The sequence below is a fragment of the Callithrix jacchus genome, chromosome 10 (genome assembly GCF_049354715.1).
Source record: "Callithrix jacchus isolate 240 chromosome 10, calJac240_pri, whole genome shotgun sequence".
In the NCBI taxonomy this organism is placed as follows: domain Eukaryota; kingdom Metazoa; phylum Chordata; class Mammalia; order Primates; family Cebidae; genus Callithrix; species Callithrix jacchus.
In genome coordinates this window covers 13,981,616-14,000,387 of record NC_133511.1, presented here as the reverse complement: position 1 = coordinate 14,000,387, position 18,772 = coordinate 13,981,616, and the positions used below count along the sequence as shown (strand labels likewise).

At 41.3% G+C, this 18,772-nt stretch overlaps 1 protein-coding gene and 1 long non-coding RNA gene across 3 annotated transcripts in view; one reads left to right on the top strand and one right to left on the bottom strand.

Annotated features, from left to right (window-relative positions):
• The window catches only part of LOC128929077 (uncharacterized), a 68,754-nt gene that overhangs the window by 29,116 nt on the left and 20,866 nt on the right, over positions 1–18,772 (top strand). The window contains exons 5-6 of one of the 2 annotated variants that reach the window (XR_013523059.1): positions 2,213–2,334; positions 2,547–5,837. This is a non-coding gene — a long non-coding RNA (uncharacterized LOC128929077). Of the gene's footprint in view, positions 1–2,212; positions 2,335–2,546; positions 5,838–18,772 lie in introns of those variants that run through there. The other variant, XR_013523060.1, reaches the window with a different exon arrangement.
• Positions 136–18,002, bottom strand: NNMT (nicotinamide N-methyltransferase). The gene is made up of 3 exons (XM_002754431.6): positions 17,710–18,002; positions 16,262–16,469; positions 136–3,646 (listed from the first exon to the last, which is right to left on the bottom strand). The coding sequence occupies exons 1-3, from the start codon at positions 17,861–17,863 to the stop codon at positions 3,214–3,216; spliced, it is 795 nt and encodes a 264-aa protein (XP_002754477.1). The 5' UTR covers positions 17,864–18,002; the 3' UTR covers positions 136–3,213.

The following is an 18,772-nucleotide window of genomic DNA, read 5'->3' as shown; positions in this document are numbered from 1 at the left end:
TTGCATGTCAATTTCTCCCCATGACTCACAGTTCTTTAAGAACGGGGGCTATGTCTTTCATTTCTGTGTGAAAGAAAAATGTTGGTTATCAGAGATGAGTCCCAGAGCCCAGAGAGCACCAGTGGCCTTCAAATGTTTTAAGAATCACAACCCAGAGTAACAAATGTGTATTATATCATGATCCAGTAACAAATATGCACATGTGCAGATAGAAAGACATGGTTGTAAAATGGAAACGAAATTTCCCAAAATAATATACCATATGCAGTGCTATTATCTGAGATTCTGTTTTCTAGTTTATTCTCTATTCGTTTTTTAAATGTTAATTTGGTGCACCAAATTGATTTTATGATACACTGCTGAATGGCAACTTGCAGTTTGAGAAATATTATTGTAGGTAACACTTCATCTGCCATCCCCCACCACCCTTGCTTTCTGATTTTCTGTTTGTATCTATTGAATGCCTCGAACTGGAAAAGGAAGGAGGAGTTTTGATTGGGAGATTCAGCAAGAAAGAGAGTGCTAGAGCAGGGATGGAACACAGAGGAAACCATATTCTGCCTGTTTTTCTGTCCAGGCTGTTGAACTTGAGCTTCTATAAGTAGAAACTGATCAGACCGTAAGAAAATGTATACAGATGGCCTTGGCTGACAATGAGGTTACATCCCAATAACCCATCATTAGTTGAAAATATCGTAAGTCCAACATAAATTTAATTCACCTCATATATCAAGCATCATGATTTGGCATAGCCCACCTTAAATATGCTCAGAACACTTTCATTAGCTGAAAATTGGGCAGCGTCATCAAACACAAAGCCGACTTTGTAGCAATAAAAATAAAAGATCAAAGTCTGAAATTTGAAGTACAGTTTCTACTGAATGCATATAATATTTGTACCATCGTAAAGTCCAAACGTTGTAAGTCAATCATAAGTTGAAATTTGAAATTTGGACACAGTGGTTCATGCCTGTAATCCCAGCACTTTGGGAGGCCGAGGTGGGCAGATCACTTGAGATCAGGAGTTTGAGGCCAGCCTGGCCAACATGGCTAAAATACAAAATACAAAAATTAGCTGGGCATGGTGGCACACGTGTGTAATCCCAGCTACTTAGGGGGCTGAGGTGAGAGGATCACTTGAACCTGGAACACAGAGGTTGTAGTGAATCAAGATCGCACCACTGTACTCCAACCTGGGCTCCAGAGATTCCATCTCAAAAAAGTAAAATAAAAATGAAAAGAAATAAGTAGGGGATCATCTGTAAACTTCAGGCACAAACAAGGCTACTTAGGGGTCTAGATCAGGGGTCTACAAACTACAACCCTCAGGCTTAGTCTATCCAACCACCTGTTTTTATAAATAAAGTTTTATTGAAACACAAACATGCACATTTGTTTGTGTACTGTCTATAGCTACTTCTGCTACAACTGCAGAGCTGAGTAGTTGCAACTAAGACTGTATAACCCACAAAGCCAGAAATATTTACTATCTGGGCCTTGACAGGAAAAGTTTACCAATCCCTGGAATAAATGGACAGTGTTTTTTACCACTCTGGGAGGAAAGCAGCATGGCTCTGAGGCATCTAAAGCAGCGTGTTAAGCATGGGCAGTATCTTTCTCAAAAGAGGACATTTTGGCCCCTTTCCAGCATCCTCAGGCTGGGCTCAGGGCCCCCAGCATCACAGCCTGAGCAGGAGAGCCTGAACAGGGGAGATTCTGGGCTGGTGCAGGTACACTACTGCCCTTGGAAGGACCTGGGGGCACTTAGGGTGTTTCTAGGACTATGAAGATGAGGGCTCTTGAGTCAGTTGACACTGGCATTTCATTTTCATTCTTGTGCCTGGTGCATGAAAGAAAGATGCTTAGAGAGTGCTAAATAAATGTTTGCTAGAGATTTCTTAAGTCAAAAAGGAATTTGCGGCATGTGGTATAGAAACTGAGTTTTGTCACAGCCTCTCTCAAAGGCAATGCCAGTACAGAGTCCAGTGCCTGCAGCCCAGAACAGAATTCTTCGCTCCTGTTTGGAGAATAAGCCATCTTTTCTCAGCTGTTTTGGCAAATAATATCAAGGATGATGTGTATAATAATAATGATTATAACTAACATTTACTGAATGTTTATTAAGTGCCATGCAATATTCTAGGTCCTTTACATGTAGCAATTCACTTTAATTTATTTTATTTATTATTTATTTCTTGTTTTATTTTTTGAGAGAGCATCTCACTCTGTCACCCAGGCTGGAACACAGTGGCACGATCGCAGCTCATTGCAACCTCTGCCTCCCGGGCTCAAGCCATCCTTCTGCCTCAGCCTCCTGAGTAGCTGGGACCACAGGTATGTGCTGCCACACTTGGCTAAGTTTTTTGTATTTTTAATAGAGTCAGGGTTTCATGTGTTCCCCAGGCTGGTCTCAAACTCCTGAGCTCAAGCAATCTGCCAGCCTCAGCCTCCCAAAGTTCTGGGATTATAGGTACAAGCCACCACGTCTGGCCACAATTCACTTTAACTCTCTTAATAAAAAGTACTATTTTCATCTCATTTTACAGATGAGGAAACTGAGGCACTGCAAGATTATATAACTTGCCTAATGAGAAACAGCTAATAAGTGGCAGAGTCTGAATTTGAAAATGGAATGATCTTTGTAGCTTAAAAAAAATTGAATTGCTGGGATGAACAGAAATGATGGACAGCTGTTCTCTGGCCCGTGAGGCCAGAGTAGAGTCTAGCAAACAGCTATCCCCACAGCGCAGCGTGAACATCGGCAGAGGCTGGGGTTTGGTATCCTCTCCGGAGAGAAGGCAAGAGTTGAAGAACAGCAGAAGCCCATTCATTTCTGGGTGAGAAGGAGACAGCAGACCCTCTAGGAAACTAGTAGTAAATAACTGCAGACACTTCTCCGTAGGCAGGTATGGGCTTGAGCCCCCATACCTAGATGTTTAGGGAAGTGAAGTCTTCTCTTGTAAACACAGGCAATGAAGACTGAAATACCAATTGCTCGTCTTTGGGTCCCATAGCACCAGCATTTTGTGTGCAACACCGGGTAAGTGGTCAATGACTTGTTTGTAGACTGACTGACTTCTCCAGTCCCACCCTAGATGAACTCTTGGGCCCCAACCACTGAGCCTCTACTCAGCACTTGACTTGGCAGTTCGAACCAAGGACTGAAGCTTCCTGGACGGGTCAAAGGAGTTGCTTTAATTGACATCACAGGCATCATGGGGATCTGTTCGGCTTCCTCCCCACCAGGGAGAAAAGTCCTTCATTGTTGGCCATGGTGGAAGAATAACTTTGCGAGATCACTTCAAACTGTTCGATCGTGTAGCCAGCCTCTTTCACAGCAGCCTCTACTGCCTCCCGGCCCAGGGGGAGGCTGGAGAACTTCTGCTCGCCAATCATGTAGTAGCTGCTCTTCAGAGCGTCCATGATCACCAGGAAGCCACCTGGCTTCAGTAGGCCGCTGAGGTTCCTGAGCACCCTGCAGTAGGTGGGGAGGTCCGGGCAGGCGGCATCCAGGCACAGCGTGCTGAGCAGGCAGTCAGCCAGGGGTAGGGAGACAGCCCCCAGCGGCTGGCTCTGAGTCACATCACACTTCAGCACCTGCTTGACCGCCTGCCTCAACCTTTCCTCCTTCTCTGGGCCGTTGACTCTGAAAAACACAAACCCGCAATCATTTCTACAAAACCCGCAATGTTTTCTACCGCAGTCATGGGGAACCCAGATCTCTTTCGAGTCAAAGGTAAAAACGGCAGTATTGTTCTAGATGTGTTTCCTTAAGGCCACCTCTATCGGGAAAGGAGAGAAAGAAGAACTGAGAGTCCATTTTGGCATTTGAATGTGACCATATTACCCTGAGCTACATGAAATCTCTTTATAAAGTGAATAATACATGAAAATGAAAATAATACTACCTAGCAGCCTGCTTCTACCATGGACTTCCCTCCACTGCATAGTAGAGAACTCATTTATATTATACGGGCTCATTTATTAGTATTTATTTGGTATTATGCTTGTCCTTTCTGTCAAATCATAAGGTAGCGGCTACTTGAACCATACACTTGAACCATACACACAGCAAGTATTAATAATAAAGGGTTTCAAATGCTGAAACATTATCTTTGTAGTGGTTGCTGATCAATAAGAGTGGTGAGGTCACCCACAGACATTTTTAGGAGCTATTGATCACTATCCCACAGCTGTGAACAGGGCATTCCTGGAGAGAAGAAAGCTACATTTCCCATTCTCAGATTCCAAAAACTATTGCAGAGAGTATGTTTTCTGCCAGAGATCATATTTTTGGCAGACTTCCAGGAGACCTGCCCCTTTTTTTTGCTAAATCAATGGCATGTTTTGAGTTTTTGTTTTGTTTTGTTTTGTCTCTAGAGACAGCTTCTTGTTCTGCTGCACGGGATGGAGTACACTGGCACCATTGTAGCTCACTGCAGCCTCAAACTCCTGTGCTCAAGGGATCCTCCCACTTCAGCCTCCCAAAGGACTGGGATTACAGGCATGCACCACCATGCCAGGCTAGCTTTTTGTGATTTTCGTTTTTTGTTTTTGCGACAGAGTCTCGCTCTGTCGCCAGGCGCCAGGCTGGAGTGCAGTGGTGCAATCTCGGCTCACTGCAATCTCTGCCTCCTGGGTTCAAGCAATTCTCCTGCCTCAGCCTTCCAAGTAGCTGGGACTACAGGTGTGCACCACCACGCCCAGCTCATTTTTGTATTTTTTAGCAGAGACGGGGTTTCACCATGTTGGCCAGGATGGTCTCAATCTTTTGACCTAGTGATCCGCCCACCTCAGCCTCCCAAAGTGCTGGGATTACAGGTATGAGCCACCGCACCCAGCCACTTTTTGTGTTTTATAGAGACAGGATCTCCTTATGTTGCCCAAGCTGGTCTCAAACTTCTGGCTTCAAGTGATCCTCCTGCCTCAGCCTCTCAAACTTCTGGAATCGTAGACATGAAATGGTGTGTTCCTTGAGAGAAAAGTCAGTTAATGAAAGAATGAAAGAAGAGAAGGCAACAAGAGGAGATGGGATAGAGTGCCTTGGATCCTATTTGAATTTGTTAGAGGAGGAAGGAAGGAACAAACAAATGATCAAAATTAAATAAACAGAGTGCACAAGAGAAACTGGAGAGAGGGGCAGAAAAAGGAGGAAGTAGCAGAAAATCAGAGCAGTGAGAAAAGGGAAGCAACATTGAGTGTGTTAAGGACGCAGGCCCCACAGTATTAAGAGCAGGAGTGACCCCTGGTTATTGAGCTCTTGGAAGGAGTGAACCAGCATTATGGAGCAGACACACCTCACCATCAGGAAACAGACACTCCACCAACTGAGGCAGACTCCAGGAGAAGACAGCCACTTGGGCATCAAAGCTTGACAGAAATAGCAGAGAGGGGCTCCGCCTTCCAGCAAGTGAGGGAGACTTTCACTGGGAGCATTTTTGGTCATGAGGAAAAGTCAATGGTTTAAAGAAATAAAACTTGAAGATTTATCTCCAAGAAGAATGATTTGAGAGAGTGGAAACTAGTCGTGGGCATCTTAAATATTCACTAAAAATCTTAAGCCTAGTGCATATAATCAGTTCTTTGCAAATATGTTTTATGCTTGCTATAATTTTCCATTTAAGAAGCTTAGCAATTAGAGTATGAAAAGATGCTCAACTTCGTCAACCATCAGAGAAAGGCAAATCAAAACCATGAGATACCAGTTCACATCACTATGATGGCTATGATGAAAAAAAAAAGAACAGATAATACCAAGTGTGTGAAGATACCAAGATAATGACAAGAATGTGAAGAAACCAGACCTACATACACTGCTGCTGACAATGTAAAATAGTCCAGTCACTCTGGAAATAGTCCAGTCTGGCAGTTCCTTAAAAAATTAAACATAGACTCACCACATGACCCAGGAATTCTGTCTAGGTGTATACCCAAGAGAAATGAAAACATATACCCACACAAAAGCTTGTAATGAATGTTTATACATAGCTAACGGGTGAGAACAGTACAACTCTCTGTCAACTTCTGAATAGGTAAATAAAATGTGGCATACACATACAATGGAATATTATTTGGCAACAAAAAGAAATGAAATTCTGACACATGCTACCATGTGGATGGACCTTGAAGACACTACGCTAAAGGAAAAAAAGCGGAACTAAAAGGCCACATATTGTATGATTCCATTTATATGAAATGCCCAGAAAAGGCAAAGCTGCAGAGACTGACAGCAGAACAGTGGTTGCCAGGAGCTGAGGGGTTTGGGGGGAAATACGAGTGACTGCTAATCGGTACAGGGTTTCTTTTGAGAATTACGAAAATGTTGTAAAATTGATTGTGATGAAGGTCGTGCTAAAAGCCACTGATTCTCGCAATTTAAATGGGTGCATTAATTATATGGTATGTGAGTTATATCTCAGTAAGCTGTTATATTAAAAGAGAGAGAGAGAGAGAAGCTTAGCAAGGTATTGATTTCAGGGAATTCCTACTGACCAGTAAACTGTTATCTACATAGAAAACAAAAATTATCCTGGGTTGGATCTACCTGCTCCTTTATCAAGGCTAGAAATGGTAATAGGGTGCCCACTTTTTCCTGATTTGTCTCAGACTTTTCTAGTTTTAGCACTGAAAAATCCCATATTCGGAGTCCCCCTTGCAGTCCTGGACAAAGCAGAGACAGTCATTCTAAAGGTGGGTAACTAGTTGCAAAGCTACCACCCAGCCTTGATACAACATGGATGGTTTGATAGAACACTTTAACAATAAAAAAAAAAAGACACTGTGGAAATGAGTGAGAAACATGCATTTGAATAGAAAAATTAATCTAGAACAGAAAAACTGAAATAAGTTATCTGCACATAGGAATAATAATGAAGTGTATACCAAAAGTAGAGTAAGGACCACATAGTGTTTTGGGGGGTGTGTTTCTGGATGATCCTGTGTATTGGGAACGTTGTGGAAATGTGCATTTGATTACATCAGAAGCAGAATGCGTCTCTGCGCCCTACTGTGTATCAAGCTATTTGAAACACTTGAGTTACCACAGAACTAGAACTTGCCAGTCAGATGATGATGCAAATTGTTCCCAAACTGTGAGTCACCCTGTGAAGTCTCCAAAACTCACAGAGAATGTGCCAAGTTGAGAGGGAAATTTGCTAGAAACACCCAGTGTGGTAGATCCCTGCTTGTCCTTGGACACACAGCAAACACTGGGGAAGTCAGTTGCCAAGGCAGCTGTGTAAAGCCTGCATACACCTCAGGGCACCGCAGGGAAATGGACTCACCAGAGACCCAGCCAATTACCGCTTTGCCTCACGTTTAGCTCATGGGGTAGGTAATAAACACACACCGGGAAAGGGTTGTGCTGTTTCGCAGAAAGCTAACAGCGGTGTGGCCATTTCTTTAGTTCTAAAAATCTACCCTCTCGAATGAATCAATATGCAAAAAAAGGCAGCCCTGTCCTCTGGATATATGCATCTATAAAGGCCTGAGGAGTGTGGGGAAGGAGGGAGGGAGGCGAGACAGGATAAGGAGGAGGGCTCCTGGAAGAGCCCTTTCTGAGAATGTCTTCCCACATTCCCGGTGAACCATCCTGAGATTTAAAGGCAGTTCCTCTTGCCCTGTCTCAGCAAGGCGGGCAGTGGATCAGAATCTCCTGAACAAGCTGTTTTTCATTGTTCTCACATACCCCAAACCTCATTCCCAGAAGTTCCTGCAGGCTCTCTTGAGAAAGAACCATCAAAACAGGTCAAGGAAATCAAGGTTAACTAAGCTTGGAGGTCACTGTGAGAATTGCACAGGCAAGGAGTACTCATTGGGGCACCTTTAATACAGACCACACCCCACGCTCAAATCATGTGAATGACATTCTAGGAGGAAGTCTGAAAAGCAAAATGCGGGTATTCACGTGTTTTACAAACATGTTTTGAACCTCTATTACGTGGCAGGAAATGGGCTGGGCACTGGGGACACGAGGATGAACAAATGAGAAACAGATTCTAACCTCATGGAGATTGCAGACGGGTGGGTGGTGGAAGAAAGCATTAACCCAGTGATCACCCACAGAAGTGGAAGTTAACACTGACAAATACAAGGAAGAAAAGGAGCGTGGCACTAATGGGGAGATGTTGGGAGCGCCCCATGACCTAGAGAATCAGGGAAAGCGCCTCCAAAAAGGCGTCGGGCAAATGGAGATATAGAAGACAAATATGTAGGAGTTAACCAGACTGAAGGAAGCAGGGAGGGCCGGAGGAAATTCCAGTTAGAGGAAACCTGGAGAGCAAAGGCCACGTGGTGGGAGGAAACACAGGAGGAGGGTGCCAACGTGGCTGGATTGTCGGCAAACAGGTTGGCAGGTGCCAGATGAGGCAGGGCTGTGTGGAGCACAACAGGAATTTTGCTTTTCATTCCAAAAGCTTCGGAGAGTCATTAGGAAGCACTAAGGAGGAGAGTGACATAATTAGATTTACATTTTGAGAGGGTCACTTGGGCTGCAGGGCAGAGAATTGAGTGGAGGGGCAAGAATGCAGGTGGGAGGACACTCAGGAGGGAGAGGGGGGTAGCTGGGACCAGGTGATGGTAAACAGGGGAAGAAACCGTTTAGAGAGGACGTCAGGAAGTAAAATAAGAATTTGATGTTAAGTTAGACTTGGAACATGACAGAGAAGGACAGGACAAGACCAATTTCCAGGTTCTAGCTTGTTCAATTTATTATATGATGGTGCCATTCAAGGAACTAAGAATACCAGAAATAAAGCAGATCTGGAGCAGATCGTAGCTCTGTTTTGGACACACTGAGTTTGAGATGCTCTGAGACCTGTGAGAAGAAATGTTTACAATTGAGGAAAGGCTAGCTGAAGGCTTCTCAACCTGCCCTGTGAATTTCCCCAGGGAGATAAGGTGGCGAGAGCACCTATTTGAGAGCAGCACCCTTGTAAAGGCAGGACTGTTTCCTAGGCATCACGAGACAATCATCGTGGCCATCAAGATCCTGGTTTTGAAAAAGCCTGTCAATATCCTTTTGCAAGCCGTGAAAGTCCAGAGATGCTTGGAATAGATGTGGTTCACTAGTTTGTGGAACACATTTGGCACAACTGTGTCTATTTTTGGACAACATACAAACATCTTTTTAAATAGATGTGGAGGTCTTTGCGCAGAGAGCATTTACGTAAGAGAACTGACAGTGACTCAAGCTTTTTTCTGTCACATACACTGAGGTGAAGAGGAGGAGCTGTTCTCTACAGAGGCGACCAGGAGGTGCTCCACCCACTCCAGGCCCTACCTGGCTGTCCAGAGGGCCAAGGAAAATAGCTTGGACAGCATACCTGATTCCCACACACCTGTGTGTGCCCTGGCATACCTGGAGGGAAGCCCTCCTCCAGACACCAGTGTTTCTCTAACTGCAATGTGCGTTCCAGACTTACAGATCTTATAATGAAGGTTTTCATTCTGTAGGTAGCTAGTGGGGACTCAGAGCCTGCATTTCTAAAAGCTCCCATGTGTTGTCCAAAGTGCTAGCCCAGGGACCACAACCTAAGCTATGCATTCCAAGGTCCAAGAACCATAGGTTTATTAATGCAGCTTCTGTAATTTCTTAAGGAAAGGGCTCATTTTCCTCTGTTCATGGTATAAGCTTGAGTAGTTATATCTTAATGTTTGACTTTCTTGCTACTTTTTGGATAGTTGTAAAAATTAGGGGTATTTATTTTAATTTATTTTTATTATATTATTATTTTTAAGACAGAGTGTTACTCTGCCACTCAGTCTGGAATGTGACCACAGCTCACTGCAGCCTCGATCTCCCAGCCTCAAGTGATCCTCTCTCCTCAGCCTCCCCAGTAGCTGGGAATATGGGTGTGCACCACCACGGCCAGCTAATTTAAAATGAGTGGTATTTAAATGCAGAGGTAGAGAGACGGGAGACAGTTTATATGTCTTTGGCAGCCTTCAGCACAAGAAAAACTTCAGATAAAGAAGAAATCATCTTGAAGGAAATGGGTTGTAGGTTGATAAAGCTACTTCAAGATGCAGGAGAGACATTAGTTGCATAGGATCACTATCATTCTCAAAATAGTTAAAGCCACAGGATGGAGCACAAGGATATGGGTAAGAACACAGAAATTTACTGCCAAAAATACAATTCCTCATTCCAACAGTGACTGGGAAGGGACAGTGTCTCAAGAGCCCGTTGTTCCAAGCTGATGATTCAGGTGTGAGATAAGTAATGCTTTTACTTTCCTGCTAGATGGTAAGGGTTTGTTTTTGAACGAGATGGAAAGGCCTGTGATGGATAGAGAAAGTGAGAACAGTTTCGAAAGCCTTCTTGACAGATGATTTGGACTTTGGAAAGGTGTGTTGTCTAACAATGACTGAAGACTTTTTTTTTTTTTTTTTACAAAGTTTCCCTGAGAGTCTACAAATCCTGGGAATTTCCTTATTTACTTAATAATTTTAGATATTATCCAAATTGTCATAGCTGCAATTTTTTTTAGTTAATATCAATTTCATTCTGTGGAATCACAGAGTCAATAGAAAAGGAGGTATATGAAATTACTTTTATATTGAAGAATATATCTCCACCTTGAAGGCTCTAGCCAACATAACATTCTCAGTAAGGGGTTTACAGATTAAAATGTAAAATGGCATATGAAAATAGGCTCTCTCACCAGCCTAGGCAGCAGGGCAAAACTCCCATCTCTACAAAAAATTAGCCAGGCATGGCAGCGTGCACCTGTAGTCCCAGCTACTCAGGAGGCTGAGGTGGGAGGATCCCCTGAGCCCAGGAGGTCAAGGCTACAGTGAGAGCTCACCACTGCACTCCAGTGTGGGTGACAGAACAAGACCCTGTCTTAAAAAAAAAAAAAATAGAATAGCCTCTCTCAACTTCTTACTACATGTCAGAAAAAATGGGGCAATATTTAAATAATTTTATGATTTTGTTCATGTGCAACGGCGACAAAATCCATTCTTCTATATGCATGGACTTAGGAAACACGTCATTATGTGTTCTTGAAAAAAGATCTTGATGACCTATTCAGTTGACAGATGAATCAAAATTAAAAACTCAATGTCTAGAAAAATTGTATAAAATGAACACAAAATATGCCTAAATAATTATAAATTTGATTACAAACCCAAAGCAAATGTCCAAACTGATCTTGAAAGAAAATAATACTTTAAATTACAATATGTGAACTTTAAAATCTCCGATTTCGATAATAAGTACTGAAAAGATAGATGCCAGGGGACTTTGGGTATCAAAAATTGTTAAATTCCTCGAGACAGCAGGGAGGAAAACAATTACTAATTTTTTACCCGACTTAATAAGTTAAGAGAATCTGTCTCCAGCAGACCTACATTATAAGTATTACTAAAATAAGTTCTTTGGGTGAAGGAACATGATGCCAAACAGAAGAATACATCTTGGGAAAGGAATGAAAAACACTAGACAGGAAAGATGTGTGTAAACATAAAAGATCTTACATGCATGCATAATATAGCCTTACTTAGTTTGGACTCCTGTAACAATACCATAGACTGGGCAGCTTATAAACAACAGAAATTATTCCCCACAGTTCTAAAGGCTAGAAGTCTGAGATTAGGCTGCCAGCCTGTCAGGGTCTGATGAGGACTTTTCTGGGCCCCAGACAGCTGACCTCTCACTGTAGCCTTACATGGCAGAAGGAGCGCTAGAGAGCTCTCTGGGGTTCCTTTTAAAAGGGCACTCATTCTATGCATGAAGTCTCCACCTTCACGACCTAATTACCTCCCAAAGTCCTGACCTTTTATACCATCATAAGGAGGTTAGGATTTCAACATAGAATTGGGAGGGAAGGACACAAACATTCAGTCCAACATTTCTATGTTTAATATATATTGTTATATACATTGTATAAAACCCTGTACTAACTTATGTGAATGTACTTAACACTATTCAACTGTACACTTAAACATAATGAAGATGGTAAATTTTATTTTTAAAATCAAAATTAAATATAAAAATAAATAAAAGCACTATTATCTAAACCAAAACTAATAACAATATATGCATTGTAGTGTTATACGTAGAAATAAAATATATGACAAGAGCATAAGGGCCAGGAAAGTCAGTTAAGGATATTACACTGTTGGAATATCTTAAATTGTTTCTGAGACATCAGATATGTCAAGGATGTTTATTTCAATTTCTAGAAAAACCACACAGACTCACACAAGACACAGAAGAGGTTAATAGAGGAGATAAAAAAGAAATACTAAAAATATGTACAGTTCTACTAAATGGAATACTAAAAATTACTGCATTCGCCAAGGGGAAACAGGAAAAAAGACACAGGTGAGCAACAATCAGATGGGACAGATAGAAAACATGTACCAAGATGGTAGATTTAAACTCAACCTTGTAACACTGGTAATTACATTAAATGTAAATGGACTAAACAATCCAGTTAGAGGCAGAAATTGTCAGTCTGGATTAAAAAGAGAAAACATAGTCTGAAAACAGAAGAGTAAAAAAAGAGATGTAGATATATCATGTATATTAGTTATATATCACTGCAGGATAAATTATTCCCAAAATTTAGCAGCTAAAAATGACAAACATTTATTTTACTGTTTTTGTGGTTCAACTGGGGAAGTTTGGTTCCAAGCTCATTCCCCAGGACAAGAGAGTAGGGTAGAGAGAGAATACCCAATAAAAAGCTGTTGTTGCCTAAAATTGATTTTACTTTTTACAGCAATATTAGGTTCACTGCAAAATCAAGCAGAAGGCCTACATTGGCCTACCATTGTCACCCAAAGTCTATAGTGTATATTAAGATTCACTCCTGGTATTGTACATTCTATGGATTTGGACAAATGTATAACAACATGTGCCACCTTTATAGTACCATAGAGAGTAGTCTCACTGCCCTAAAAAATCCTCTGTATTCCATCTATTTATGCCTTCTTCCCCTGACCCATAGCTACCACTGATTTTCTTTACTACTTCCCCAGTTTTGCATTTTCCAGAATGTCATAAAGTCAGAATCATACATGTTCGCTTTTTAAGATTGGCTTCCTTCAATTAGTAACAGTATTTACATTTCCCCCATGTCTTTCCATGGCTTGATAGCTCATTTCTTTTTAGCACTGAATATTATTTCATTGTCTAAATGTACCACAGTTTATTTCTTCATTCACTTACTGAAGGACGTCTTGGTTGCTTTCAATTTTTTGCGATTATGAATGTAGCTACTATAAACATCTGTGTGCAGCTTTTTGTGTGGACATAAGTTTTTTACTTTTTGGGGTACACATCAAGGAGTACAACTGCTAGATTGAATGGGTTTACAAGGAATAGTCAAACTGTCTTCCAAAGTGGCTACATCATTTTTAATTCCCACAAACAATAAATAAGAGTTCCTCTTTCTCCACAGCCTCATGAGCATTTGGTGTTGTCAGTCTTCTGGATTTGGCCATTCTAATAGGTGTGTAGTGGTGTTTTTAATTTAATATCAGAATTGTTCTTATTAATTTAATATTAAAATTGATGTCTCATCACTATACTGCATTCTACCAAATTTGTCAATATTGAATCACTAATTCCAGTGGATACTCTAGGGAACTTTTTACCCAAAGGTGAAAATACTGACATAAGGATTATTGGGGGCCATCTTAGATACTGCCCACCATACCATGCAAAATGCCAAGCACAGGAAGGCTGATGTCTCTATATTAACATCAAAAAAGATAGACTTCAAAATAAACACATTACTAGAAATAAAGGGAAATATTTTATGATGGTAAAACGGTCAGTTCATCAATAAGACATAATCCTAAAAATGTGTATTACAGAGCTAAAAACAAGCGTCAAAATGCATAAAGCAAATGTTGACAGAACTATAGAGAGCAGAGGATAAATCAGCAATCACAGTTTGAGACGTTAACACCTCTGTCTCAGTAACTGACAGAGAAAGTAAACAAAAAGTCAGCAAGGATGTAGAAAATTTGAACAATACTATCAAACCTACCTGACTTGATTGATATTTATAGGAGCTACACCTACAACTGAACAATATACACTCTTTTCAGTGTAGAAAGCACATACAACATTCACTGAGATAGACCATATGCAGTCACAAAATAAATCTCTCATTACAACAAAATTTAATTTTAAAGCAACAACAAGAAGATATCTAGAAAAATCCCAATACTTTGGAAATTAAGCGATATAATTCTAAATAATTCATGGTTAAAAAAGAAATGGCAAAGGAAATGTGACAGTATGCTGCATTGGATAATAGTAAAAATACCCCATAAAAAATCACAGGATGCAGTTAAAACAGTGCTGAAGGAAATGTGCAGCATTAAATGCCTTCATTAGAAGAAAGAGATATGTGAAATAAATGATATGTTTCCAGCTTGAAGAGCTAGAAAAATTAAAAACAAGAAATTTTAGAAAGCTAGAAAAATAATAAAAGAAACTAGAAAAGAATGAAAATCAAAGTAAGCAGAAAAAGAAAATTGTCAAAAATAACAGCAGAAACCAAAGAAATAGAAAATGGACAGACAATAGAGAAAAATGAAAAAAACCAAAAGTTGGTTCTTGGAAAAGATTAATAAAATGATCAATCTGTAGCAAGGTTGATCAAGACAAAAGAAAGAAAACAAGACAATTACCAATATCAAGAAGAAAAGAGGAGAGATCACTACAGATCCTACAGGAGAGATCACTACAGATCCTATAGGCAAAACAAGGTATTAAAAGGATAATGTAAAAAAAAAAATGCCAATAAAATTGACAACCAAGATGAAAAGGACAAGCTTCTTGAAAAATACCACTTATCAGGCCAGGTGCAGTGGCTCACGCCTGTAATCCCAGCACTTTGGGAGGCCGAGGCGGGTGGATCACGAGGTCAAGAATCGAGACCATCCTGGTCAACAAGGTGAAACCCCGTCTCTACTAAAAATATAAAAAATTAGCTGGGCATGGTGGCACGTGCCTGTAATCCTAGCCACTGAGGAGGCTGAGGCAGAATTGCCTGAACCCAGGAGGCGGAGGTTGCGGTGAGCTAAGATCACGCCATTGCACTCCAGCCTGGGTAACAAGAGCGAAACTCTGTCTCAAAAAAAAAAAATACCACTTATCAAAACAGACAAAAGAAGGAACAGAAAATCCAAGTAACCATTAAAGAAATACTAGTTTTAAGAAAGTCTTCTCTCACACAAAACTTCCGGATTCACCTGGCTTCACTGGTGAGTGCTATCAATTGTTTAAGAAGGAAATTATACTAATAATGCTGAAACTCTTTCAGAAAACAGAAGAGGAGAAATCATTTTATGACTCCAGCATCATGCTGATATCAAAATTTGTGAACCACATTAGAAGAAAATTATAGCTCAATATCCCTCATAAATATTGATGCAGAAATTCTTAACAGAATATTAGAAAACCACATTCGGCAATACATAAAAAGAATATTTTATGACCAAGCAGTTTATGCCACCTTGGTGTAACATTCAAAATCATCTGATGTAATTCACATTTTCAGAATATAGGAGGAAAATTGCAGACGTGGCTACCTATGGTTAATAAGCTATTGCAAATTTCCCATATTGGAAGAAATTAAAATTTACATGAACAAATGAGATTCATTTGCATACATTTACTTGTAGATATGGTAGTGTAAGATCTTGACCATTAGTTGTGAGTATACAAGGTCTACTTTTATGGATGGTGATTAATAAATTCTTTTCAAAATTTTTTTTATGTTGCTTACCTCAGTTTAAAAACCTAGTCAGCTTTTGGTTGTATCTGGTGGTGTCAGCATTAGCCACACTCACAGCCAAGTTCTACAGGCTTAGATGGCCACAATGGACCAGCAGTGAGGCGAGGGACAAGCCCTGATGTCCAAAAGCTGCTGGTGAGAAGCTGGGTTAGCCTTTTACTTGCTATTGTCCTAAACGTAGGTCCCAAGGTACTTGACTGAACACTGCTCTTGTCCCCACAGGTCTTGAAAGTTTTAGGGTTTACTCCTCTTTGCCCAGCATCCATTTCTTTATCCCTCTCCCTGTGTCTTCTGTAATTCTGGTGCATACACACATGTGCACATACACAAATTTACAAACATGCACACACATGGACCTATCTCATCTCTCTTGCTCTCGCTCTCTCCTTAGCACTCATTCTCCATTTGAATTTCTCTTTGGTCCCTATCTTTCTGTTGCTTGCCAACTGTCACTCAGGTACCTTCAAAAGCCAAGAAGTAGACACCAGTTTCTCTACCTGTTCCCTTCAAGATCACACACATAGGTCACCACTGGGGACCAGTCGAAGGCCTCTGGCTCTTTCTTCAGCCACTTCTCCAGCTCCTGCAGGTTCTGGTCTGAGTAGTCAGTGACAATGATCTCCTTAAAGGATTCACAGGCAGAGAGGAGCTGATAGATGGTGGGGCCAGAGCCGATGTCAATCAGCAGGTCTCCTTTCACACCGTCTGGGTTAGATGAAGGAGCACAGAAGAGAGGTCACACATCTTGTGCAATCAGCAGAGTCAGATGTATATTGTCTTCCCTGGGATCGTGCTGGTGATCCTCAAAGACAGACCACTACTGTTCACAACGTTTCCCTCAAAATGTGTTTTTAAAACATCTTTTCCAGGCCAGGCACGGTGGTTCATGCTTATAGCCTCCGCACTGTGGAAGGCCAAGGCAGGAGGATCACCTGAGGCCTGGAGGATGAGACCAGCCTGGACAACATCTGGTCTCTACAAAAAACCTAAAGAGATCTCGTCTCTACAGAGAGGAAAAAAAAAAAAAAAAACCTAAAAATTAGCTTGGCACCATGCACCTGAATTTCTAGTTATTGAAGAGGCTGACAAAGAAGGATCCCTTGAGTCCAGGAATTTGAGACTGTGATGAGCTGTGATCACACCACTGCACTCCATCCAGCCTGGCAGCCTGGGCAACAGCATGAGACCCACATCTCCATTAAAAAAAAAAAACAACAACATATTATTCAAAAATCCCTGTAATTTACATCATAGTGACAAAGAAAATATAAATCAAAAACACTAAAAATGTCTGACTGGAATTAAAGCCTGTCAGTTTATAAGAACTCAAACATTAATAAAGTGAAAAGTCAAAGAGAGAAAAAAAATCCTTTCCCGGGTGGAGGCATGTTGTCAGGAGTTTTAAGGTAGGAGAAGATAAAAAAGATCTACGTCTGGTATACAGACTGAACACCAGATCCAGAAAGGCTGTTACAGAGGGATGTAAAAACTATTAAGCAATATTTTCAAGGAAAGTTAATTTTTTAAAAATTGACTTTATATAATGTCATTCTTCAAGAAGCACCTGGTTCTTCCTATATTGGAAGGTCTTTATCTCATGCGTCTTCACAGCCTTCCCTTGAATTAGGATCAGAATAGGCACTGTTTTAGAATTTCCACTTAAGGGGCCCTTTGAGGCTGAAAGCTGCCTAGCAAATCAAGGTAGACTCAGGACAGCACTCTGGTTCTCTGGCTTCCTTTCGCATGACCAAGTGAGACAGTGGATACAAAGCACTTTGTAAATGGTGGAATCCCTATACTAATATTAGTTTTTGTCCGAGTTAAATAAATGGGTGATGTCAAAAGGGCTGTGAAGCAACAATGATCGACACAAAACCCAGTCCCGCCGTGAGCCCCTGTCTACGTGACTCACATTAGTGGGGAGACGTGTGGCCAACAGACTTACCTAGGTAGAATATCTTGAAAAGATTTTTCAGAAGGTGCTTAAGAATCTGGCTTTCTGCAGAGTTCCTAGACCCAAACTTGTAATATTTTTCTAGGTAATCCCGGGGGTTAAAATGGCTTAGGTAAGTGTCCTTGGAGGTGAAGCCTGATTCCATTGTGTCTCACTTCTGTGCCACTGGACCGCTGCCCTCTTTCTCTCTCCTCCAGAAGCCAGGGAGTCACCCTGCAGAAGTTGTGTTCCTGAGTCTCAGGCTATCAGTCTTCCTTCCATCAGTGCAGCCCATCCTTTAGAACAGATGTTTGGTTAAACACTAACAGAGAAATAGCCTCAAATGTTCCGGCTGTTCTGGGAAGTGATGAAATTCCCTGAGATGGAGCCTAGGCCAACAGTGGTAAAGGGAGGGCCAGGTGCTGTATACAATGGTTGGCCAAGGGGTGAAGGCCAGCTGCCAGGGGTGTAGACCAGAGGGAGCACTTGGGCTCATCAGGAAAATATTTAATGCATAGGACCTCAACGTTCAGAGACAGGCTATCTCCTAACAAGCACCATCTTTCTTCTCATTCTTGCCATGATTTCCCCAGGAAAAGGACTCACAAAGAGTAGTTTAAACTTAAACAAGTAAAAGAAAGAAATAAAGGGGGAAAAGATGAGGATAGGAAAGGTATACAGGGCTAAGGAATGTTGGTTAAAGGAATCTCAGATGAAGCCTGGAAAGAGTAATTTTAAAAATCTGGATAAGGCCTTCTGTAAAGTCTAGTCCAGCCAACCATCCTGAAATCCTCTCCTCATGCTCAGATCCCCTCTCCATCCCTGCCCTAGGCATCTGCAGCTTTACCCACCACTGCCATGACCCAGTGTCTGGTGAGTACCTCCTCCCTAAGCCTCTCCACTCCTTTCAGTCAATCCAAATCCTGACAGTTCTTCCAAAGTTAACCTTACTTCCTTTAAGAATTCTTTAAATCCCCTTTTCTGAACTCATTTTGAGACAGAGTAGGGATGGGGCTTAGCTTCAGCTCCCTCCCCACTAAAGCATTCTTTCATGCTATCCCACCGATCACAAAAC